Here is a 24892-nt window from a genome sequence, read left to right as displayed (position 1 = left end):
ACAATGAAAGTAGTCCGTACGCACTATATTACAGGCGGCGTTGTTACTGTTAACTAAAAATGAATCTAAAACTATTAAAAATGATTTTTTTTCAATTGAAATAATGCTGAAATATATTAAAAATAAAATGTATTAACTATTAGATGAAAAAAATAAATGTAAAAAGTGAAAATTTGAATTGTGAAAAACTGAAATGCATACATTGAAGTTAAATCTAAATAAAATATAAAAAACTACATTCATATTTAAAAACAAAGTATATAATGTATATATTAATATTAAAGAAACTAATACAAATGACAAACACATTTAAAATAAATACTCAGAATAAAATAAATACTTAATAACATTACAATGAATATCATAATGATAATAATAATAGTATATAAATGGTTCTAAAATAATCAGTATCAATAAGTCTTATTGTTTTTTTATCCATTTATTTTCAGGGTAACACTTTACAATAAGGTTTCATTAGTTAACATTAATTAACTACTTTAGTAAGCATGAACTAAAAATGAGAAATACTTCTACAGCATTTCTTAATTTTTCTTAATGTTAATATCAACATTTACTAATGCATTATTAACATCACAAGTTGTATTTGTTAACATTAGCTAATGCACTGTGAACTAACGTGAACAAACAATGAACGACTGTATTTTTTATTAACTAACATTAACAAAGATGAATAAATACTGTAACAAATGTATTGCTCAATGTAAGTTCATGTCAGTTAATACATTATTGAAACCTTGTAAAGTGTCACCAATTTTCAGTGTTTGCAGGGGAAGCATGAACATTTTGCTAAACATCTCCTTTAGTTTTCTATGGAGGAAAGAACATCATAGAGGTTTGAAACAACATGATGGTGAGTAAATGATGACAGCACTTTCATTTTGGGGCGAATTATTCCTTTAGTAAGCTTTATCTTGTCTTGTTTTTAGTGTTTTTCAGAGCAGAGTGAACTATAGAAGTTAATGAGAGAAGTTAGTGCCTGTTTCATATCCACGTTCTGCTTTGCTGATTGCAGGATCCTTGTTCTACCTGTTTCAACTATCACCTCCATCTTGCTTTTTTAGTCTATGCTAATTAGATTTACACTTATTTTTGCTCAGGGCGGTTTTCGACAACGTGAGAAAGTCGCACTTTAAGGTGTGCGTGCGTTTGTGAAATCTCAGAGCAGAGATCAGGATATGATGCTCACGCAAGTCTTCACTCCGAGGCATTGCTCTTGCTTTGCGTTTACTGCAAAATACCGTAGAGATCAAGATCTGTGGTTTTGTTGATTGGTTTGTCGCTTGCAACAAGATTTTGAGGGAAGGTTGTTGCCGATTTTGCAAGAAAAAATATGAAAAGTGTTAAAATCAGTAGAAAGTAAGAGTTGTTTTAGGTATGCTAATAAGCATTTTAATCACGTTGTAGACCAATCACAACGGACTGGGTCATCTGACCAATCAGGGAAGAGTAGACTAATCACAACAGACTGGGTCATCTGACCAATAAGGGAAGAGTAGAACAATCACAACGGACTGGGTCATTTGACCAATCAAAGCAGAGTAGACCAATCACAACAGACTGGGTCATCTGACCAATCAGAGCAGAGTAGACCAATCACAACAGACTGAGCCATCTGACCAATCAGAGCAGAGTAGACCAATCACAACAGACTGGGTCATCTGACCAATCAGAGCAGAGTAGACCAATCACAACGGACTGGGTCATCTGACCAATCAGAGCAGAGTAGACCAATCACAACAGACTGGGTCATCTGACCAATCAGGGAAGAGTAGAACAATCACAACGGACTGGGTCATCTGACCAATCAGAGCAGAGTAGACCAATCACAACAGACTGGGTCATCTGACCAATCAGGGAAGAGTAGACCAATCACAACGGACTGGGTCATCTGACCAATCAGAGCAGAGTAGACCAATCACAACAGACTGGGTCATCTGACCAATCAGGGAAGAGTAGAACAATCACAACGGACTGGGTCATTTGACCAATCAGAGCAGAGTAGACCAATCACAACAGACTGGGTCATCTGACCAATCAGAGCAGAGTAGACCAATCACAACATACTGGGTCATCTGACCAATCAGAGCAGAGTAGACCAATCACAACGGACTGGGTCATCTGACCAATCAGAGCAGAGTAGACCAATCACAACAGACTGGGTCATCTGACCAATCAGGGAAGAGTAGACCAATCACAACGGACTGGGTCATCTGACCAATCAGAGCAGAGTAGACCAATCACAACAGACTGGGTCATCTGACCAATCAGGGAAGAGTAGAACAATCACAACGGACTGGGTCATTTGACCAATCAGAGCAGAGTAGACCAATCACAACAGACTGGGTCATCTGACCAATCAGAGCAGAGTAGACCAATCACAACAGACTGAGCCATCTGACCAATCAGAGCAGAGGACGCTCTCAGAAAGGCGGGGTTTATAGAGACTGAATCCTTGAATCCTTGAAATTAGGTGATGCTGCAATGCATATTATGAGTAAATGAAAGTGTTTTTTGACATTGGATTCATTTAAAACTGTTGTAGGAGACTCCAAAACAAAATTAGACACCTTTAAAATAGCATAATAGGGGCACTTTAATTTTTTGTGAAGTTGAATTTTTGGACATTCAGCTCCTCAAGCCACAGATTCTCTTCACGTTTCAGACTGGGTTTTTTAAGGCCATTGATTTGTGTTAATCAGCTGGACAGTAAACTTTTCCAGAGTATCGTCAGTCGAGGAGATTGATGCGTCTGCCCCGTACAAATCAACAGCAGGAGACGGTTAGAGGATGCCAGTCAAGTATTGAATTGGCATTATTGTGTCCATAAAGACTAACATGAGAGTGATAGATAGATAGATAGATAGATAGATAGATAGATAGATAGATAGATAGATAGATAGATCAACACTTGATTCATCCGCTAGGGAATATTCAGTATAAATGTTGCCTTCATGATAACAGGGTTACAGAAGCCCACGACCCCATTCTTCCTGGTTCTCCAGGTTCGCTCACCCTAACGAGGATCACACAGGCCTCGCTCCGACAGCGAGACGCAGTCACTTTCACTACACGGCGACTACACAACTGTGGCGTTCGGCCTGAAGTGCCCTCGTTTCTCATCGTCACGGTGGAACCTCATTAATTTGCGCAGTCACTCTCCTCATATTTCCTCATTATTGTGCCAGTCTGCTGATATATGAGGCTGGTGTGCGCCACAATAGCACTCGCTGTGCCGGAAAAACTCTGAGTAAAGCTTCAGACGCCCTCGATTACTCAAACAATTAACCATACAGTCATATTTGGGTGTTTCTTCAACTATTTTTATGCCTACTTTGTTATATATCCATGTAAATAAGTTTTTTTTCCTAAAATGCCCAGATTTTAAAATATATATTATAGATTTTAAGATTTAATTGGTACAGTGATTTTTAATCAAATTTGTTTGAACAATACTTTATTACAAAATACTTTATTGAATATTTAATATTAGTCCAACAAAGTTTTCTGAGTTTTTAAAAAAAAACACACACACACATTTTCACCAAAATGTAATTTCCATGATATGTCAAATTATGTAGTATGTTTAATAGCATTATGTGATGGAAGTTACATTTGAAACACTTTTTGTATAAAATGGCTTTTTTATTTTAAATATTGAATAATATTTACACACATTTTGCATAATTTAAACAATATTTACAAGTTGGTTAGAAATGAGAATTTTTGGAAAATAAATAAATAACTTTCACACAATACATTTTGAAATGATTTTTTTTATATATATAATTTAATATAATTTTTATATCATATTTCATTTAAAAAAAATTATTTGCATTTTTATTATTGTAAGTAAGTCTGTCTTAGTAAAAATAAATTAAGTCATATTAAAATCTGATATTTTAATAACATGATGGTAACGAAACACCCTTAATTACCTGCATGCATTAGCATGTTCTCCTGCGGGTGATTTGCAGGTTTACAAGGCTAGTTTATCTGAAGGGTTGATGTTTGACAGATCGAGACGCCTTCAGCAACAGAAGTCCAGCTGAGATGAATCGGGCCCGTGAGGTGACCATGGGTTTTAGGGGGAAAGTCTGTGTAATTAAACACAAAATAATTAGTGTCATTAGGGAGAGTCCGCTATCTTGAGGCTAGCATTTCTGCTCCATTATAATTTATTCCACAACCTTCACTCCTTTTTTTTTTTTTTTTTGTGTGTGTGTTCTCTAACATTAGGAAAATCCAAGTCATTTCAGCTGAAGGTGGTCGAGTTGGTCATCTATTTCCTTCAACCTCGTCCACACAAACTTGGATCAGTTAATGACCACCTACAGCAGAAACCACATAAAACCAGAGTTTGTCATCCCAATCTGGTTTTATCTGGATTTTCCATGAATCTTCCTTTCATTAAGTTTCTGGTGAACTATAATTTGCTTCTGAGTTGTTTCAAACCCAAAATGATTACGCTTTCGGTTCATCTTCTCTCCTTTTTTTCTGTTTTCTAGCCTGAATTGTGGGAAACTTGTCCATCCTGTTTTAAACAGGTAATGCTTTGCAGGGAAGCCCTTTTTTTGTCATCTTAAACCTCACCCGCTTCTTTTGAGCCTCAGAGCCTCCATTCATCTCTGGTTGTTTTGCCATTCTGTCTCATTAATTCTGCTCAAACACTAACCCAAGGCAAGTATTTGAACTGAATTGCCTGATATTCTGCTATGCATCGCTAATGTGGAGATATGCAAGATTTATGTGTGCCGTCCGATTTGTCTTACCCACGTTGCATATGAAACATGAAACATCTCCTTGTGGGGAGAGGGCGGTCGCTCTCAGTCAGAAATGAATTATGTTGTCCGCCGCCGCTTCGGCAGGGGTCCCGTAATCCCACGCATCTCAACGAGATGGAGCACTCTCAGTCTGTACACAGTCCCGTCAAGCGCTGGACGGAGATGAAACACTCATTCGTCACGAGTCACAGCTTAACACGCGCCGTCACGGGACTTGACGTACACGCGCCCCCGGTGGCCTCCCGTTAGATTGAGAACGATGCCATTCTGCTAGATTTTGTCAGTAAGTGACTCCACTTTCAGAACAAAACACACCATTGGAAATAGCTCTGAAATGTCAAGCGTTTAACTGGGACAGTGAGATAATGTTGTCCTGAAAGCATCCAAGATGGGGAAAATTTAGCTGAATGTGTCCTAGAGGCCCGCTTTCCTCGTTCTGACATTGATTTCCAGAGCCAAGATGCCTAAAAAACCCAGAATCCTGCTTTACCTGTCTGTTTTTTTTTTTTTTTTGGTAACATCTGGGATGCAAAGTAGGACAGCAATTGAGGCCTTTAGAGCGGGTTGTTATATGATATTATTAACGAAGACTTAACGAATACTAAAACGTGTAATGAAATTAAAAAATCCCCCCTGAAATTATGCAAAAAAGTGTGTAAATATTATTCATAATAAAAACACATTCCAACACAAAAGTAATGGAACTTTAACTCAAATTAAAACGAAACTGAAAACAATCGTATCAATGATAGTATCAATATATTTACTATTACTATACTGTAGTAATATAGTTACTATTACTATATTACTGTTACTATATATCATAGATTAATATTATCGATATATAATGTCTTAATATACTGTAGTATTTAAATATAATATTTAGAGATAAGGTTTAGATTGAGTCATTAAAGTCATGAAATCCTAATTGATTATTTTCTATTTTTATCAGATGTTCCTGGTCTTATTTTAAATTATTCACATTATTATGTAGAAAAAAAAAATTGTCTTCATAATAAAAAAATATATTACTTTGTTCCTCCTCTGAAACTACTTTTATTTCTGTATGACATCACAAATCCCTCAATTTTTCAACCAATCCCCTTGAATGACCATATATAGACATTCTTTTTTTCATCTAATCTTCTGTTTCCAATCAATTCCTGATGGATAAAATCATGTCCCGCCCAAATGTTTTTGTGAGCATAATTTCTTGATGACTTCAACACCTTTAAAAAATAAAAAAGCTAGATTTTCCAGGTCTAACATTGGGAAATTATTCCAATAAGACCAGATATTTTCTTAAAGGGGTCATCGGATGCCCATTTTCCACAAGTTGGCATGATTCTTTAGGGTGTTCATGTAAAGTTTGTAATATACTTTGATTAAAATTCCTCAATGGTTGTGTGAAACAACACTCATTTGACCTCCTCAAAAACAGCTGTGTTCACAGCGACCCGTTTCGGTGCATGTCTCTTTAAATGATAATGAGCAACTGCTCACTCCATGGGGGGTGTCGATTGGCTGAGGGCGTGAATATGCTAATATGGGACAGTCCGTCAGCACTCGTGGGCGGAGCATGAGCATTATGACATCACAGTGCTCAAAAAATCCAAACGGCTTGATTATTGAGTGTTTAGACTTTTTAAGGATTAAAAAAAAATTGATTTTTTTAATTGTATGGTGGTTGTGTCCACACACTGCAGACACATTTATATGCAAACACCATATAAAAGTGAATTTTGCATCCAATGAGCCCTTTAATGTTCCTCGAGGCTGTTGAGTTTAACCTTCTCTAATGATGCTGCCGTGAAGGAAAAGCACGAGTTGAAGGCTGTGAGAGAGAAACGGTGTTTTTAAGGCTAGCATGACTCACTCATTTTAGCTGATGACCTCCAGTCGGTGCCGGTGCCCGTCCATCCCACAAACCCATCCGAACTCCTCCGTCAATTATCTCTGGATTCAGCGCGGTTTAGCCGGGTGACATCGGGCTAATTTCACACTCGCTGCCACTCTTCCTCTGAAGACGCCGTCAGATGTCAAGCGAGCGATGGCCACCGAGCGCACGCTAAAGCTCATTATTTCAGAAGAGATTAATTAATGAACGCTAATAGCCGTGTTGAATGCTCAATTTAATTTGAGATCAGCGGCCTGGAAGGTCGTACTCGGGTCTGCGTGACCCAGGATAGCAGTGTAGTGTGTTTTGTACTTTTTCATCTCTCTCTGTGGTGCTGGTGTGTGCATGACTGCATCTCACAATGTGTCTCTTTGTGTTTGTTTCCAACACAAAATCAGATGCTTGTGTCAAAAGGCAGGCACCCATGCAAATGATCTGAGGTAAAGAAATAGTTCAGACAAAAAAAACAAACACAAAATTCAATCTGCTCACCCTCAAAACCTGTATAACTTTATTTTTTTCTGTCTAAGAAGTTTAGCAGAATCATTTTTTCTACATGCAGTTATAATAAGAGCATAACAATATTTAACCTCCTGACGCAGTGCGTGTGGGAGACTCGATTTATCTGTTTAATCGGAGCTAATATTCAGCCATTTTGTGAAAAGAAAGTGTTTTCTTTTTTTGCGAGTTGACCCAGAAGCCAGACAGCTTTATTTTTTACCCTGGTGTTCTCTCCTCTCCCTTGCTCCAGATAGCAGCGCTATCCCGAGACGTCGTCGCTCTACCGTAGCGTCAGAATATAGGCCAACCCTACGGGACAATGCCTCTCCGATCCGGCTCCCGATTCAGCATCCGTGTGTCATGGGATTTCAAGGGTTTATGCCCATTTTTATTGTGTTTTTCTTCACTTTCGTTAAATAAGGCTGTGGTCTGTCCTGGCGTGACGTTCGGTTTAAAACCTTGATTTTTCTGGCCTTAAGTTTGCTTTTGCCCTTCAGCTTGACTGGGTCATAAAGTGTGGATGCGGTATGTCAGACCCGGAGCTGGCAGGCCATTTAAGGATGTCAATTGTGTGGGAGTAGATCAGCGGAGACGTGGAGTGAGTAATTGCTTTGATGCATGGGGCCGGTCTCCTTGATTTTTCCCTTTCCTCTCTGTCTTTCTCTTTCTGTCTCAGTGCCGAAGTGCTCTGACTTATTAAAACAGCAGTTTACAGCCCAAACTCCTTGAGTGTCTCGCAGAAGAAGCTCAAGATCTTTCCTCACTCATCTGCACAGCAACCGCTCGGCATTCACCCAGTTTTCCTGGTTATTTTAAACCTGATGTCAGGTGCATGCTGTCGATTGCCACAAACAATCTTCCTTAGTGGGTGAAAATGAATTGGTAAATGCATCTGCAGTGAAATGGTTCTAATGAACGCATAGTAGGCATTTGGAAATGTCATATGCATTAAGTTTAAAAAAGATAGGGAAACATCAAATTCTACAAAGCGGCATTCAATTTCAGATTTGAAATCACCAATGAAATCTGACTACAAAAGTCTCATAAATTGTGTTTCTAAGGCCTCGTTTACACTGTCAGTGAAATGTGACCCAATTCTGATTTTTTGCTCATATGTGACACAGATCGGATGTGTTTTATGACAGTGTAAACATGAAAAAAAACGCATGCATTCGGATATTTCGAGATCGGTTTCAGGCCTCATTCAAATGTGGAAATAAATCGGATATGTGCCAATGCGACTGTCATGTAAACAGTCAGATCGGATTTTCTGAGGCTTTAGGCAACGTCTCCGCGGTTTAATGATGAGAGAAACCCCGACGCGCTTCTGCAAAGGGATGGATGGCCCGACGAAACGTTGTGTCATTGTAGGAGAGGAATGTGGACAAAAGTTGACACAACATATCAAAGGTTGGCTTGTTCATCCTAAAATTTCGGACCCACTGCTCCTCGTTAAAGCCAATATTTAAACACAGTATGCTCCCACCAGTCCTGAGATCTCTCTCGCACACACTAACTGAAGCATGAGCACAGACTTTTCGTCCTCCTCCGCCTCATAATCATGGTGATGCTTGGCGAACTTCGCATATATCGCAGAGCTAGCATCAATCATATTTTGCATTCGTCCATCTGTGCAAGATAATTTAACCCTTTAAGCATGCGCGATGTTTCAGATAGTATGGCAAGTGTAAACCAAGCGGCAACATTCTAATCTGAAAAATGAAGCCTACCCGGAAGTGCGAAAAACTGCAATACATCGAAAATCCGCTAGAGGGAGGTCCCAAAAGGGAGCAAATGTCCATAGACCCCATGTTAAAATGTCCGTTTTTTACAGCATAAATTCATGTTTTTACAGGTTGGTCCCATGGACTTTTATTGTATTTTTCGATAGCTTCCGAGTGCCTGACAACTGTGAGGGGGGTGAATTTTTTTCTAACTCGTTAGTTTAGATCGTATTTAGATATAAAATGTATGACAAATAAGGGCGTGGTTAACTTTGATTGACAGCTTGATTGACAGCTTAGGCTGCGCCAAGGAGAATGACAACATAAGAAGCGCCATTTTTTAACACAGTTGAAATATAATACTACTGTTTCTATATCATGAAATGTAGTTTTAAGAGTTTTTCAGGCGAGAATGTAGTTGTTTAAAGCTCAAATCTGTGGTTTATTTAAAGATTTATGAAAATTTTATCCAGGTTGTGAGATCCAGCGATGACCGGGCGCTCGGCGCTCATGTACCCTGCCTGGTACAGCTTTTCCTTGGCTAGTCGTTCTGGCGTTTACTTGCGGACTCTGGCGTCTCTGTAGTGGTTAAACATGAGATATAATTCGTCTTGTGTATATCTAATGGGCGATTTTTGGTCTCGTGAATCTATAATTTGTTCCCTGGCCAATCGTTTTGGCTGAGGGGAAGTTTCATAACTTTATAAGCTATTTAACTTTACCGTTGTATGGTTAGACTAGAGCGCTGACTTTGTATGTTTGACTGAATTGTTTGCTTTATTTGTATAGCTTCTTGTACCTTTTACTTATACTTTTATAATGGCTAATATTGATAAAAGTGAAATTTAACAAAAAGAGACTGGGTTGAGTTTTGTCATTTTAAATTTTAATACAACGAAGATGATCTGTAATGCTGTTTACTGCAACATCTGTTGTTTAGTACAAATGCACATATTGCCTGGACCATATTAAAATGTTTAATATTTTTATATTATATTTAAAACAAAAAGAGGCAGGTTTGTGTTTTATATTTTGTTTTTTTATAAATAGGCAAACGTTATGTGCAGTGAATATAATCAATACGCGTTGCCTGAACCACATTTGTGTGGCTATAATGTTTAAGATTTCTTTAAATGAAAACGAAAAGAGTTAGTATGGTGTTTTATAACATATTTCGTTGCCTAATATACACAGAGATAACCGGAGTAGCAGAGCGAGCTGAGTGACGCGCGCTGCGTCAGAAGGTGGGCGGGGTTAGGATTTCCCAAGATTTTCCAAGATGGCGCCGCCCATACCCCCCATAAACGGCTTCAAAACCGTTCTTCAGAAAGTCTATGGGTGACGTCACAGACGCTTTGTCCATATTTTTTACAGTCTATGGTGTAAACGCATGAATCGGTATGGGTCACACTTGAAAGAACGTGTAAACGGACGGTCAAAAAAATCAGATATAGGCAACAAATCAGAATTGGGCATCAAGACCTGCAGTGTAAAGAGGCCTAAATGCTTAAATCTTGACATAAAGTGCATCTAAGCTTCTAAAGGCCGCTGCAGTGATGCAGTGACTTTACCAGTTGGCGAATAACTCTTTTTGTTCAGAAGGTGGGACTTATTCCACAATATTTTATATAGAGTTGATATTGCATTTCTCATTTGCTTCTGTTGTGAGTTACTTTGCTGTAAAGCATTTGAATAAATAATTGTCTGTGGTAATAGACAGCATGCAGTAGATCAAATAAACAACCCAGAATATTCCTACAGGTCTGAATTTTTTATGTTGTTCCTCTTCCCCTCCTTCTTTCTTCTTCTTCTCCTCCTCTTCCAGACCAGCGACCAAAGCACCAGAGGCCGAGAAGAAAGAACGTCCAACCAGCACCATGAGCGAAGCGTCGAACTACACGGGCGGCTCAGACTACACCACACATCCCAGCAGTCCCACAACCAGAGTGAGCCACACACACTAACTCACTGACCTTGGCCTAGTTCCAGCGTAACAGATTGGACTGTCCCATCATGCATCAATAGCATCTAGACCAATTATTGTCCTCATTACTGGACATTTACTTCATCGTCTTTGCTTGAGTTGATATAGAGTATCATAAAAATGCATGGGCAACTAGTTAGATATCCATCTCAAGCGAGCATTGCAGATATTTTCAGCGCATTTAGTAAATTTGATTCGCATCTTGTTTTTCCATCCTGCATTTTTAATGCATAAAAATATATGGATGGAAACTCTGCCTTAGAGATGTTCCTAAACCTCAATATTCAAGTCTTTCAAAATACTACTCAACTAGTCTTTCAGACAACTTACCATATCCCTAAACTCTTTATCACATAAAAACACCCAAACAAGATAAACAATTCATGAATGGATGTGGTTTGGATTATTTCTCAAATAAATAAATGAATATGCATACAGTGCATGCATACAAATACATAAACGCATACATTTCACAAGGCTGATTATGGTATTGTTTGTCAGGAAGAAATGTTAGTTTGACTCGGGAGATGCTAAGATGATGAAATGAGACCTATGATTTATTATCATTATGAACAATCGAAGTCCAGAGATCAGCGACTTGCCGGTCTGTATGATTGTGTCTCATCAGAGCGAGATGAATGACAGATAAACTCGCCTCTTCCACAGATTGTTATTGTTGCCCATGTGTTTTGGCTTCTGTTAAGGCGCTTTTTAACTTTCTAAGGGTCCGTAAGTGCCGTCGATTCATAATGCATGCCTTGCACTCGTTTTCTCAGCTCCACTAAACGAATTCACTAGTAAGTTGTAATTATTCACAACTCGATCACTGAATAATGTATACAGGCAAGCTCGAGTTCTCGGAAGTGTCATTTCTCAGAATAATCTCCTCTTGCGCTGTTTGCAGCCATCCAGGTCCTCAAAGAAAGTCCACAACTTTGGGAAGAGGTCCAACTCCATCAGGAGGAACCCCAACGCTCCGGTGGTGAAAAACGGCTGGCTTTACAAACAGGTGTGTGACTCCAGCATCTTACACGCGCATGGAAGAATCTCGTGTAAAAAACAACATGTTTTTTTGCATTATCATATTGTTTTCATGACATTTATGCACATTCAGTCTCATTACTGTAATGCAAAAAACTAAAAAGAATCAATTATCCCGTTTTATTTCATTTCATTTTATTTGATTTTTGATTTGATTTTATAAAATCAGTTTTGCATTACGGTAATGATATGCATTTCCATGGGACTCTTATGTGCTTCAACAGGAAAAAATATATAGCATCATAGAAATAATTTTTGCATTATAACATTATTTCCATACTCATTAAAAAAAAAGTATCAGTCAAAAATATAATTTATTAAATGTAATTATATTTATATAAGGACAATGTTGTTTTGCATTATGGTAATGATATGCATTACCACGTTACACTAATGTACTTCCAGAGTACATGTACAAACAAGTGCATAGCGAGGTAAATGTTCTCAGTTGAACTTTTTTGAGTTATTTTGTTGCTGATGGTCATGATTTCTGAGATTTGACTGCATTTAAAAGCTTATCCATCATAAGTTTCAATCAGAGCTTCATCTGCCTGTTTTTATGCATTACATGCACGGCTCCCTAGGCACATTTGTGCTTTTGCATCATATTTTTCAAAAGCGCTTCACATAAAAGGCAGAGTGAAATGAACACATAAAGCGCTACGGCCGCATCAGTAACTTCATGTTGTCTTTGTGTGTGTGATCGCTGCGCCAGCGTTCCTTTGAAAGCAGTGTTTCCACGAAAAACACGACTTCAGAGGTGGTCTCTCCCCTTCCCCGAACTACTCCATCAAAGCTGCTCCCGCAGCACAAGCAAAATCGTCGGGCTTTGTTGTTGAAATTAAAATTTACATGCTTACACGGTGCAAACATTAACACAACAAACAGTAAAACACGAGGGAGGAATATGAATGTGATTCATGCCTCAAATAAAACGAGTCGCCTTAAAAAAGAGATGAGCTTGTGCTCTGGAGAACCGCAGCAATTTAACTCAACAAAATGAGAGAGATTTGGTGCTGTGTGAGGAAAATAAGCAAGCATTGGAATGTGCGGGGCTCTCCATGATGCACTGTGATTGGTTGGCTGGTTTGATTGACAGTTGTTGTGCTGCTTCTGGGCTTTTGCAGGACAGTACCGGGATGAAGATGTGGAAGAAGAGATGGTTCGTGCTGTGTGACATGTGCCTCTTCTACTACAGAGGTGAGTCGAGCGTCTTCGTTTACGTTGTTTGTGAGCTAGGATTAATTAATCTCAGAGCAGTTTCTGTTGACTTATGCCACTATATGATCAAGTGACACACTTGCACTGCTATCTATGTGTTTTACGTGGTATATTTTTCGAATCATAGCACTGTTAACATGGCAATAATGCTGAATGAGTGGTTGCTTATGCTTACTGTAACCATAACTTTATGTGAGCAGTAACAGGGAAATAATTTGCAATTTAATGATTCTGATTCCATGTGATGATTTCGGTTCACTAAGGATTCAGTTAAAAGTTCGAGAGTTTATAGTCAAGTATTCTCTTTAATAAACACTCATATTCAGCGAGAAAGGAAAGGAGGCAAAACAGATTGAGTCCAAATGTGTCTCATTGGACGGGTTCTGCTGCATGCTGAAGTCTCCTGAGGACACGCTCCTAGATCTCCATAAATTGTGCAATTAACCAGTCCGGCAGAGCAATCAGATCGCTCTTTCATGGCCGGGCCCATGAGGGTCGAGGCTGTTTATTGGCTGACAGAGAAGACAGAGCAGTATTCAAACTACGCAACAGACGTGCTCAGACTGCACAGAGCGCTCTCAGTCTGTTCATATCATCCGTCTTTCTGTGAGTCTGTATCGGCGGGTCAGATTAAATGTTGCTCAAGAAGACCGGTGTGGATGTCATTGATGTAGTACTGAATGCCCTGATCACAGAGGAGTCTGACGCCCCCTGTCTATACTAGCTGGTACTGCACACAGTCATGATGCACTAGTTCACTGGTTTGGGTCTGTTACAAAGGTAAAACCCCCATATTATGTAAGACATGTGATACCTAATCACACATGGAGTCTCTACAGATTTTTATTTACTTTTATTTTCACTTTCAAAAAAAAAGTTTCAAAACAACTGTTATTTTAAAGGGGTGGTTGGATATGATTTCACTTTTCTAACTTTAGTTAGTGTGTAATGTTGCTGTTTGAGCATAAACAACATCTGCAAAGTTACAACGCTCAAAGTTCAAAGCAAAGGGAGATATTTGCTTTTAAAGAAATCCCTTTTTAAGGACTACAACAAACGGCTGGTAGAGACTACACCACATTCCTCCCGGGTTAGTGGCATCACTAACCCTAAAATTTACATAAACCCCGCTCCCGGGAACGTGATTTATAGAATATCATGACAGAATATGCTAATCAATGACTAGAAGATAACTACACATAAGCTACATAAATTCATCAACTAACCATTCAGAAATGTCCTGTTGCTCTTCTACATGTTGTCACTTCTTCTTGAGTCTCTCCATCATTGTCTGAATCCGGTTTGAACATAAAAGGCTAAAAGTGTTTGACATTTTCAGTGCATGTGTGTGTGAGGTAAAATGACAAGCTGTTGAAGCTCCGCCCCCTGTGCCGGGAGCAGCAGCTCATTTGCATTTAAAGGGACAGACACAAAAACGGTGCATTTTTGCTCGCCCTCAAAAAGTGACAAATTTAACATGCTATATAAAAATATCTGTGGGGTATTTTGAGCTAAAACTTCACATACACACTCTGGGGACATCAGAGACTTATTTTACATCTTGTGGAAAGGGCATTATACCACCCCTTTAAATTGTAATATTTCCCTGTTTTTACTGAATCTTTTTAATCAAATAAATGCAGCCTTGGTAAACAAAAGAAACTTCTTTCAAAAAATAATATCTTCATTTATGCTCAACAGAAGAAAGAACTTCATGCATGTATAGACTTGACGGTGAGTAAACAATGATAGAACTTTCTCTTTTGGGTGAACTATCCCTTTAACCCTCTGAGGTCGGCAAACGCGCGGGCGCGTTTTGCCGGATTTTCTCCACATTGTAGCACTATAAACTTAAATTACTCCATCATTTATGGTCATACAGAAAGAAGAAATATAAAAAAAGAATCTGTGATATTTCTCCTTTTGTATGTGTCCACTTACAATCAAATCAAAACATTGTGCTTTTGTAAAATAAAGAAAATAAACAGGGTGTGCGTTCTGCCTCTCTGTCGCGGTGAACTTTTTTTTCTTGAGCACGTCTATAAACTGAAACAAAACTCAGCGAATACTTGTCACACATTTATGAGCCATATACCTTTATAAACATTTAAGTGTGTACTTTTAAATAATCGGATTCAAAACGAAAACAAATATTCTCTGTTTACGTAATTTGTATAAAACCAACAAGATGTCCAGCTTCTCAAACGCTTGAGGTCTGAGCTGTTTTCTGGGCCCTGGAGGTGTTCTGACATGCTCTGACATTTCTGGTTATATCTGTTACTTGTGACATTTTCATGGCTAAAGTCTAATTACACTGTATTCAGCACAAACTCTGCTACAATAATATATCAACAGCATGTATGTAAAAGTTTGTAGTTTTGAGATAATGACATTTATGCGTGGTTTTTGAAAATACAAAAAAAAATTCTCACTGAAATAAGGCCATGAAACCCATACTGATTATTTCTTCACAAGACTTTTGAAAATTGTATGACGTAGCCTAGAATATTTGCTGCAAAACTATGTGAAAATCACCCTGACTGCTCATTCAGATAAGAACCAGAATTGTTCTTTTCAACTCTAATCCTAATGACTGCGGTTCAATTTCTGTAATAAAATCTGTGGAATTGTTTGTGGAATTATGCGTTGGATGAGATTTTGAGCAGAATTGTTAGAGCTGTGCATTTCTAATATCCGGCTCTGAACTTACTCTAGGCTTTGATTTATTTTTTATTTTTTTTGTATCAGTATGTGGTTTCCCTGAAGCTGCCACGCTGAGTCTGATCTTGACAAGAGAATTGAGAATCTCTCTGTGTTGGTTTGTGTTTGTTTGTTCGTCTCACTGCTGTCAGTGGTTCAGCGCGGTGTCTGCTGTGAGCCGCCGGCAGGTTTCCTTCAGTAACAACAACACACAGGAGTTCTGAACACCGCCTCACGGATCTGAGCCGCTCACAGCGTGTGGGATGTTTCCAGAACACACTTATGGATGCAAAAACTTGCTCCATGTAACTTTTAAAAGACGTTAGCAACACATGGTGGTGAAGCATCATTAAATTGCCCATATTTCGGGTTAGGGATTCAAACATCCGCCTAACGCTAATTATGCAACAGTTAATATAGGAAGTATATATAGATTGTGACTGTCTTTATGAGTGAGTTATTCATTTACTCAACCGATTCCTTCAAAAACACGAATTCATTTGGAAACAAATTGAATTTTAGAGTCAATCATTGAATTCCTCACTCAACCGATTCGATTCATTCAGGAACGAAACAAGTGTCTTTTGAGTGATTCATTGAATCATTCATTCAGCAGATTCATTCAAACACACTGATTCACTCGTTGAAACACATTCATGGAGATGTGCTATGGTAGTTTTTCTTTTGACTTTGGAAGTATTTTTTTTTGACTTTTTGGAAGTATTTGGAAGTATTTTAATTTTCAAGTAATTAAAGTATTAATTTCAACAACTTAGTTGGTTGTAAGTTGCTCAGTATTAACTTCTGGTTTATCGAACTGTTGTATAACAGCAATATCATTAACAATTGCATTTGATCTGAAATTTATTCGACTTTATGCATGCTGTTGCTTCTTTAAGTGACCTTACAGATGATAAAATTTGCAAGTTTCATGTGATGGTTGGAAATAATAAAGGGCATAATGGCCGTGAAAAGTCTTGCGCTTATGGAAGCTGGTGATGGGAACGTGCTGTTTTCTGCATTATTACGATAACAGTAACTGTTAACACATCTGTCACTCTGAATTGACTCCGTCGGCAAGCAACTCTTGACAGATTCGTTGCAGTCTGCAATCAAAACGATTGAGTTCACAGTCGAGAACAATCGCAACCTTATTGACATGCTCGAATGCACACAGCCCTGCAGTTTTCCCATCAGCCCCGCTAGACTTGTCTGTTTACCAACACCCCTGCCGAAATAAACACTCAGTCAGGGCTTCAGCTGCAAATGTAACAAGTTCCCTGGCTGACGTCTAATATATGCTAATGTTCACTACGTCTCTCTCTTTGTGTCTTCAGATGAGAAAGAAGAAGGAATCTTGGGAAGTATCCTCCTGCCCAGCTTCCACATTTCCATGCTGTCCGTGGACGACCACATAAGCAGGAAATACGCCTTCAAGGTCAGAGACATATTCAGAATCCTTTGAACATGGCCATATTTTATATGTTTATGTGATGGGCAGGTGGAAGGACCGGTGAAGAAAAGATGAAACACTTGAGTTTTATTCTCAGTGGAGTCATTTGCCAATTAGTGCAGATATTTTCATGTCGACTCTCTCTTATTCTCTTTCACTCACAATGGTGCGGCTTGTTCTCTGTGAGGCTTAATGAACTTGAGCGTCAACGTGTTAACCGGATGGAGCTTTGCTAATACGGTGAGTATTGAGTCCGCACAATGACACATTAACAAACCTCACCGCATTAACCAGGAACGCCTAAATCTGTTCATTATCTAGACTATCTTAACTATAGGTGCCTCCCAATTTGCATATGTATGCACTATTCTATGGCTTTTTGTAGTATAAATAGTGCTAGTAGTTTTTTCACACTGAAAATTTCACAAAGAAAAAGTGCACATTACTGTGAATACCAGGATGATCATGGATTGGATCCATTATAAGACAATCTTCAGAGGTTATTTTTGCGATCAAATACTAAGTCATATATGACTTATTATAATAGAACATTGCATATTTCTTTAATGAACTCATTAACAAATAATTCCAGTACTGTTGCTTTATATATACATACACAAGTATGAATTTTGAGAAAGATTGACTGCTTTTCCCCCACTAAAATTCTACAACCCATTGCCTTCATGCAGTTAATTAATAATATTGGTTTGTTTGGCCTTTTTCATGCTATAGCCGATATCACTAAATATCGGCGGCCGAAACATCAGTGCATCTCTAATCATAAGTGATAATATCAAAGATTTTCCAAATAAAATTGGATGCACTCTTAAAAATAGTATAATAATATTTATTTATTTATTTTAGTGTGAAGAACATTTTTAAAAAAATCTATGGAATCTTTTCCACTCTAAAGAACCTTTTTTGGAATGCAAAGATTCCATGGATGTTAAAGGTTCTTCATAGAACCATTGATGCCAATAAAGAACCTTTATTTTTAAGAGTGCATCTAACTGAAATGTAATTTTTGTCTGCTTTAGGAGGAGGCTGCCTATGTAGATTGAGGCATCTCACTACTAGGGTCTCACTAGTTCTTGTTAACTATTCCAAAGCGTTCAGCGCTTCGTTCGTTTAAGCGTCTATAAACTGTTGTGAAAGACAAGTTGGAGTATCCAGACAAAAGCTGTCAGAGCTGTCACACTCCTGAGAGGCTCTGAACGATGGGGGTCTGTCAACTCAAACCCTCCTGACGAGGATCTGCTCACTTCAGAAAGACTGCTCCAGCATTATTGCATTTTGTGCCACTGACATCATATAGGACACAAGGCTGTTGTTTATTGATATTCATTGTCTGCTCTTTTTTTTCCCCCAGGTTGCTCTGTTGGTTTCTCACAACTAGGCGACGCATCCAAACATGCGCACATACTATTTCAGCACCGACACAGCCAAAGATATGGAGTCCTGGATGAAGGTTATGACGGACGCGGCAATGGTCCACACCGAGCCAATCAGAAGGTAAGAAAACATGCTTTGGTTCTCACTGATCCAATCAGAAAGAACACATCCATGGTGTACCACTTCATTGACATTTACAGCTATTTGTTTGTTTGTTTTTCCAGGTTAAGAATAAGTACAAAAAGCAACAACAACAATAAATTTGAATGCAAATAATAATAAAGCAATGTAGTTAATAATTTAAAAATAATCATAAAATAAAAAAATATCTTCTTTATGATCAGTAATCATGTCAAAATGTTAATAAGTACTCTTATCATCAGGTTTAATGAGAGAACACTTAAATGAGTTTGATTCAGAACATTTTGTATGTCAGAAAGTCGGCATTTTTAAGTACAATCATTACGAAATGGTACCCTGGAAATCCAGAGTTCTCGCGAGAGCACAAGTTGAATTTGCTCAGCGAGTTACTCTGGCAATGAGTAATGATGCTCATTAACTATGCCCTAGTAGCCGAGCTGCACCAATCACATCGGGTTATCTGATATAGGCGGGCCAGAGGCGAGCTAAACAGAAGACGACAGCGCTGTGACGTCGAAGTCATTAGTAAACATTGCAAGATGGCTATGGAGGAACACCAGTTGTTTGAAACGGCTTTGGCTGCTACAATGAACGAGTTAGACTTGGCTTTTTATCTAAAAGAGGAACAGAAGACGGCGCTCGAATCCTTCCTTTGCAAGAAGGACGTTTTTGCTGTTTTGCCGACCGGATACAGCAAGAGTCTAATCTACCAGTTAGCTCCGCTGGTAGCTAAGCGATAACTTGTGATTGGTCGTAGTGTTATCTAATTGCGTGCAGTGAGATTTTCAAATGCATGCTTGGTTCCGCCCCTCGAGTTGGGAGATTTTCATTACTCAATGCCAGACCCTTAATCTTTCAGATTTGGGTCTGGATTTCCAGGCTAACGAAATGGCTTAAAGACATTATAAATGGGAAACATTGATTGGTCCACATTGAGCCACAAAACATGTCACCATGGCTTTGTAGACTTATTTTGTCTCTATTTATCTTGAACTTTTTATATTGTTGACTTGTTTTTGTTGACCCGCCTCAGTCACTTCAGTGTTTCGTCTTTGCTCTTAGCACTCTTTATCACAGCGCTTTTGTCGTATCTTTTTGAGGAAAGCTGTCGAGTTTCTAGACAAGAGCCTCTTCTCTCCCGAGAGAGTCTCACAAGCACAGATTTTCACAGATTTCTGAGTGCATTGGATGTTTCTGAGACTTTATTTCAGTGCAGCTTTTAGCACAATCACAGATGCCGAAGAAATCTCTCAGACTTAAACATTTGCTTTTTTGATTTTTACTAAAATTGCTTTTTGGCAATTGGATCACAGCTGTGATGAACTGTGGCTCAAACACTTTTCATAGAAATAAAGTGGCTTTTATTAATGGAAACGCATGTTTGTTCAAAAAGTGTGTGACTTAGTCTCGTTGGAGTGTTGCTCTGTATTACACAGTTTTAAGGCATAATCTTTGTGAAAGCTTCTTGGTGTTGACATTACAGTGGAGGTTTTTGTGATGGGCACAGAAACTAGATGTAAAACAAAGGGTTAGATCCACCAGACCGTTGCTTTTAATGTGTAATTACTGCTCCCTAAGTATTAAGCTTAAGGTAAGGTAAGGAAAGGAGAGGCATTCTGTTCCTTACTAATTGATCACACTTAAGATGTTCACGTGGCGGATGATAAAAGAGGCAAAGATAGCAGAAGTGTGCTTTACAAACCATGCAAGACCACAGTATCATATCAGCAACCCTTCAAACACGCTTGTGCAGCAACCCTAGCATAAATTATCTTAATTTGGGGCTTTTTTGGCAAATAATGGTAAACAATTTATGAATGAGTATGTAAATAAATTTGAATAAATTGTTTAGTCAGGTGACAGACCTAGTAAAGATTTACTTGGTTATCTGTGCTCATATATTGTGCATTTAGAGCAGTTTAATTTTCTTTTAAAGGTACACTGTGTAGTTTTTTAAGTATTTTATTAGCTAAAATCATAATTCATAAATATGTCCTCATTGGTGTAAAATTACCTCTGCCAATGATCGACTTATCCTCGTAAGCGAAGAATTTCTTATCTTTATTTACATTGGACGGGTAAGTCCCAGGAGGCTTCCATGTCGTTCCGCCATCTTGAAAAACTATAATAGCAGAGAACGACAAAAAGCACTAGCCAAGGTCATAAAACACTTTCATTTTCTCATAACATACAATGCAGAATCACCTGTTTTCTCACAGCGTCTGAAACGGTTTGATCAAGGATTCAGTCTCTCTAAACTGCGCCTTTCTGAGAGCTTCCTCTGCTCTGATTGGTCAGATGACCCAGTCCGTTGTGATTGGTCGACTGCTTACAGCGTGTTGGAAACAAAACTACGTAGGTTCGAGCAGGAAGTAAGAGTGGAATTACTGACGACTCGTTTCAGTTCAGAATCGGTTCTTTCGTTTGGCGACAATAACTTTATTTATCTGCACTTTGATCTTTGAAACTTTGCCAGACCTTTTACATTCACAGACAGCGACTGTATATTACACACTACATGAAAAGTAATATCCAAAGAAGCATGAATGTTCTGGATTTCTCTCACTTGCTTTTCCTTCTCTCTCTCACACTCTCACTCTTTCTCTCTCATCTGCAGGCTTGAGAAGGTAAAGGTTGACCCACGCAGCCCTCAGGAGATGAACAACATGCTGAATCACCGAGTCCTGACCCGACCCGAGATCCAAAACAATGAGAGAAACCGCGAGACTCACCGCCAGGAGGAGAAGAAGCAGAAACCCGTGGACAAGCAGCCCTGCATCCAAAAAGACAAAGAGAGCAGGGCTAGCGTGCAGAAAGACGGAGAGCGATACACCCTCCAGAGAGACGCAGACAACTACGCTCTGCACAAAGAAGCTCAGAGACTGCAGAAGGACGGCGACCGCTACATGTTGCAGAAAGACGTGGAGCAATACGTCCTCCAGAAAGACGGAGACAAATTCGCCGTCCACAAAGACGGAGAGAAGTACCTACTCCAGAAAGACGGGCAGAAGTACACACTGCACAAGGACGGAGATAAGTACACGCTTCAGAGGGACGTGCCACCAAAAGACGGCGAGAAGATCCTACAGAAAGATGGAAGGTATTCTCTCACGCTCCCGAGGGAAGGAGAGAAGCATAAAGACCCGGAGAAACCCGTCCCACCCCCTCGGGAGGGCGAGAAATATGGTTTCCAGAAAGAGGGCGCAGTGGAGCGACCGCTCACGAAGATCAACAGCATCAAACTCCAGCCGGCTCAAGCGGCGGCCATCGCTGCGGCCGTCTCGTCCTCCAGGCAGATCCAGAGCGCAGGATCCGGATCCGGACAGTACATGCCGTCCCAGGTCAACGGTTCCGGGGAACGAGCAGGAGACCGAAGCCCCGGAGACATGAGCAACACGATGCCCCTGAGGACGCCGGTCCCGCCACAGCCGGCAGAACCCGAGAGATCTCTGAGCAGAACCAGCTCCATGCAGCAGCTGGAGCAGTGGGTCCGGACGCACCGCACACGGGCCCCGGACGATGACACCAGGAGGTGAGGACGCACGTGTTAGAGCTCTCATTTCAATATCAAATATATATTTATTTTATTTTATTTAAATATTATATATACACAAGGTTTAAAATTGACTTTTTCACTCACCGGCCAATTCTGTCAGGACCACTACCGTCAAATACGATTGACAATTAGCTTACAGTTTGGATTGGCGGTGTGGTTTCGTTCTGGGCGAGAACTCCCTGCGCATCCATGCAGCCTAGCATATATAAGAGCAGGAGAGCAGCAATAACCCCTCTTAGGGGTAAACAGAACAGAACCAACATGAAAGTTTGCATATATATTTAATTCAAGATTTTAAAGTACAACATAATTCAAGGGGAATCAGAATGCCAAATCCTGACTGGACGAGAGGAGCTGGGGAGGGAGGAGGGTAATTCGCTCCTGAGAAACGCGATAGCTGCTGATAATACTGAAGGAGCTTATATATGTATACAGTGATAGGCGTCGTATTCCTATAGGTAGATGTGGATCAGCTGAGGGTCAGCTGATGCGAGCCTGACTAACGTGATCTGCCAGAACTGACGCTACGCTTGATTTTGGCCACTAAATGTTTAAGTTACCGGCCATTCAGAATTTCTACTAGCCCAAAAAAAAAAAAGAAGAAAAAAATAAACCAGATTAACTACGTTACAGCTTATTTTGTATATTTAATATTTAATATTCTGTGCAGATTTGGCTTACATGAACTTCCCCAGCAAAGGGAGTAAACATAAATAAGTAACCTGCTAAATTGGCTAGTGATTTGACAGCGTTACCCGTCGCCACAGTTGATTTTTACCCGCATTTGGCTACACTGTAAACTACACAGTACACACTATTCAAACCAAACACGTTTTAAATGCTACACACATTGTAGTGTAGTTTGCACTATATATTTATTTTGTACAAAATACAACACTAAACATGTTATCAACTGCACAAATATATGCTTTGACACTGTCTACACTATATTGTATACAGATGCGCATTCAGTTTCTGAGTCTGCCAACAAATGGAAGAGTGAAAGAGCATTTTAACGCGTCTAATTTAAACCGCATCACTGTATAAACTTCTGAAGGATCCCAGTGTCGGAAACAAGTGAATGGTTTATTTTAATGTCGTCCCATTTTCCGTCTGAGGATTATGTTTGTTCGAAACATTTTATCTTTGTAAACGAGGCACAGTGTAATGAGAGATCTTTTGTTGAAAAACCGGAAATTATTTCATAATGCTTTGTCTGACAATGATGGTTTTATATGGATAATGTTTTCAAAACACTTACTCGCGTGCAATAGCGAGCGGGCGTTGATATTGTTTCCTATACAATGATGTTAGCCAATCAGAACAGTGGCCGTTAAAGGAGCCGACCCTTAAAAATCTATGATTTCAGACACACCATTTTATTAATTGTTTTTACACACCACACACACACACACACACACATTTATTTATTTTTTGGTGCAAAAAAACTTTATTAACACAAGTGAACCTCAAAGAACAGTAAAATAAAAAAAACCTTTAATTGAGCATTTTGTAGTTTTCAAGGTGTAAATGCATAAGGTTTAGGGTTTTTTTTATTTTATAATATGTTTTATTTGTAAACTAACTATTTTGTAGTTCATAATGTTTATTTTGTACAAAGAGTATTTGGTAGTTTAAAGTGTGCATTGTGTAGTTTGTAATGTGCATAGTTATGCATGTTTCCCAAACTAAACGCATTACGAACTACACAATACATGCTTTACTAGCTGTACAATATGCACTTTACAAACTCACAAAATACTGTGTGAGTGCATATATAGTTGTGTTTCTGTACCCTCCGTCTCTCTGCCAGAAACTGGCCAAACACACCGGATTCATGCATCATTCTGTCTCTCTCAGAACGCAGTGTTTCTTCTCCCACTCTCAGTCCCCTGACACAACACACTCCAGCGTCTGCAGGCAGTGTTCCTCCATGAGCTCTTTATCATGAGCGAACAGATATTTTTACCTCTGCCCGGTCTCCTCCACCGGCCCGAGCTGAGAGGATGAAGCTGGTTATGTGGGAGCCGCTACTGATGTCAGGTGCCGTCCTCCGTTCAGCCGTGCAGTCGACGCGTGTTTGCTTCGCTTGTCTCGTCCTCCTCTCCTCAGATGAATAAGTCATGGAGCTTTATGCTCAAGCACCACGAAAATTTGTCTCAAAGTGGATCAGAGTTGCTGTCAGCGCAGGAAGAGGAACAGGGAAGCGAGCGAGGAGGGAGGACAGCGGCGTGTGTTCGCGTTATTTAAGATGCTGATTCATGCTCATTATCAAAAGGCATTGGTGAAGCGTGTCTCTGCTCTCTTTAATATTTTTTGCAACTTGTGCACACATCGCAATGCTTGTTTAGGCTGCCGTCAGGCTTATTTTTGACAGTTTGGATATGCACGTCTTGTCCAATCACGAACTTTCTTTCCAAACTCTCAGCAGATTGCGTGATCTCATGCTGCCATCGGTTTATATATTTATTTTTGTAATG

General features: G+C 39.3%; 1 protein-coding gene across 47 annotated transcripts in view; it reads left to right on the top strand.

Moving 5' to 3' along the window:
• plekha5 (pleckstrin homology domain containing, family A member 5) overlaps positions 1-24892 on the top strand; it is a 158669-nt gene that overhangs the window by 105729 nt on the left and 28048 nt on the right. For 21 of the 47 annotated variants that reach the window (XM_084111221.1, XM_084111207.1, XM_084111211.1 and 18 more), the window contains 8 exons: positions 4527-4565; positions 10750-10870; positions 11813-11917; positions 13077-13149; positions 14872-14904; positions 17208-17308; positions 18720-18835; positions 21474-22388. In XM_084111221.1, coding sequence (XP_083967347.1) covers positions 4527-4565; positions 10750-10870; positions 11813-11917; positions 13077-13149; positions 14872-14904; positions 17208-17308; positions 18720-18835; positions 21474-22388 — 1503 coding nt within the window. Of the gene's footprint in view, positions 1-4526; positions 4566-10749; positions 10871-11812; positions 11918-13076; positions 13150-14871; positions 14905-17207; positions 17309-17459; positions 17564-18692; positions 18836-21473; positions 22389-24892 lie in introns of those variants that run through there. The other 26 variants (XM_084111228.1, XM_084111230.1, XM_084111229.1 and 23 more) reach the window with 4 other exon arrangements.

This window comes from Abramis brama (assembly GCF_963993115.1).
Source record: "Abramis brama genome assembly, chromosome: 4".
NCBI lineage: Eukaryota > Metazoa > Chordata > Actinopteri > Cypriniformes > Leuciscidae > Abramis > Abramis brama.
Note: the sequence above shows the minus strand (reverse complement) of the source record. Positions and strands in the feature narration are given on the sequence as shown.